Raw genomic sequence first — 1,703 nt, 5'->3', positions numbered from 1 at the left:
TTTTTTTGTTAAACCTCACGGGGAAAACGCAGCCTGCTCCAGTGCCATACCGCGAAGATGGAGAGCCCCATCTTGGCCGCCTCCTTGTCCTCCTTGGAGAGCATCACCCGGCCGGCGCTGCCACTGGGGAAAGATGTCATGAAATGAAAAAAAAAAAAAACAAAACAGAAAAAACACCAGAAAAAATGCATAAAAATGGTAAAATAAAAAATTAAGTATCTAATTGCCCTGAAATGGGGCGTTTTGGTGTGGCACCCTTCCCCCTGGTACCTGGAGCTGCCCAAGCCCACCACCCGGTCCACGTCCTTCTCGTCTCGCTCGGCGCTGTCCCGCTTGCACACCTCAGCCAGGTCCTGTGGGGGGAAAGAGAGTGTGGCCTCTGTGTGTGTGTGTGTGTCCCAAAAAAATAAGGAGGGGGCAACATGCTGGAGGGACAGGATGCCATTCAGAGGGATCTGGATAGGCTTGAGAGGTGGGCCCATGTGAACCTCATGAAGTTCAACCAGGCCAAGTGTAGAGTCCTACACGTGGGTCGGGGCAATCCCAAGCACAAATCCAGGCTGGGTGGAGGACGGCTGGAGAGCAACCCAGAGGAGAAGGACTTGGGGGTGTTGGTTGATGAGAAGCTCAACGTGAGCCAACAGTGTGCGCTGGCAGCCCAGAAAGCCACCCAAACCCTGGGCTGCATCCCCAGCAGCGTGGCCAGCAGGGCGAGGGGGGGGATTCTGCCCCTCTGCTCCGCTCTGGGGAGACCCCCCTGTGGTGCCACCTCCAGCTCGGGGGCCACCAGCATAAGAACATGGATCTCTTGGAGCGGGACCAGAGGAAGCCACGAAGATGACCCGAGGGCTGAAGCACCTCTGCTGTGAGGACAGGCTGAGAGAGTTGGGGGGGTTCAGCCCGGAGGAGGCTCCGGGGAGACCTTAGAGCCCCTTCCAATGTCTGAAGAGGACCTACAGGAGAGCTGGGGAAGGACTTTCTACAAGGACATAGTGATAGGATGAGGGGTGATGGCTTCAAACTGGAAGAGGGAAGATTTAGATTAGATATTGGGAAGAAATTCTTCACTGTGAGGGTGGTGAGCCCCTGGCGCAGGTTGCCCCGAGAAGCTGTGGCTGCCCCATCCCTGGAGGTGTTCAAGGCCAGGTTGGATGGGGCTTGGAGCAACCTGGGCTGGTGGGAGGTATCCCTGCCCAGGGCAGGGGAGGTGGAACGAGACGATCTTGAAGGTCCCTTCCAACCTAAACCATTCCATGGTTCTCTGACGTGCACGGGGCAATGCTGGGGGGATGCGCGGTGCCCCCCCTTACCTCCTTGCTGAGGCCGGTGGGCTGCCTCTTCACGTTCTTGTAGCCCCTATAGAACCAAACACAAGCGATGGCGTGGAGGGACAATGTCTTGCACCTCCTATTTATTTTTTTTAGGGGGGGTGGAGGGGTGGTGGTGTGTAGACTCACAGGGCTGCCATCATGGCCTCCTGCTCGGCCAGGCGGACGGCGGCCAGCTCTTCTTCGCGGGACAAGGTGGGGCCCGTCTCCTTCTTGCCCTTGGCGTACCACGTCAGGTCCTTCCCCTTCTGCCACCGGCCCACCGGCGCCATCAGGGAGTTCCCTGCGGGGAGCGAGACAACAACCCGCCCCCCAAAAAATAATCCTCGCACCCAAAAATCTCCATCCGCACCCCAAAACTGTGTCGGGGGGGGG

General features: G+C 58.0%; 1 protein-coding gene across 1 annotated transcript in view; it reads right to left on the bottom strand.

Annotated features, from left to right (window-relative positions):
- The window catches only part of LOC104282424 (chromosome unknown open reading frame, human C1orf35), an 8,471-nt gene that overhangs the window by 1,551 nt on the left and 5,217 nt on the right, over window positions 1-1,703 (bottom strand). Inside the window, exons 2-5 of the mRNA XM_009880516.1 lie at window positions 1,458-1,611; window positions 1,311-1,356; window positions 271-353; window positions 51-123 (exon numbers count right to left, since the gene is read on the bottom strand). Of these exons, the coding sequence (XP_009878818.1) occupies window positions 51-123; window positions 271-353; window positions 1,311-1,356; window positions 1,458-1,611 (356 nt within the window). The remainder of the gene's footprint in view (window positions 1-50; window positions 124-270; window positions 354-1,310; window positions 1,357-1,457; window positions 1,612-1,703) is intronic.

This window comes from Charadrius vociferus, unplaced genomic scaffold, assembly GCF_000708025.1.
Source record: "Charadrius vociferus isolate BGI_N301 unplaced genomic scaffold, ASM70802v2 scaffold12, whole genome shotgun sequence".
Taxonomy (NCBI): domain Eukaryota; kingdom Metazoa; phylum Chordata; class Aves; order Charadriiformes; family Charadriidae; genus Charadrius; species Charadrius vociferus.
Note: the sequence above shows the minus strand (reverse complement) of the source record. Positions and strands in the feature narration are given on the sequence as shown.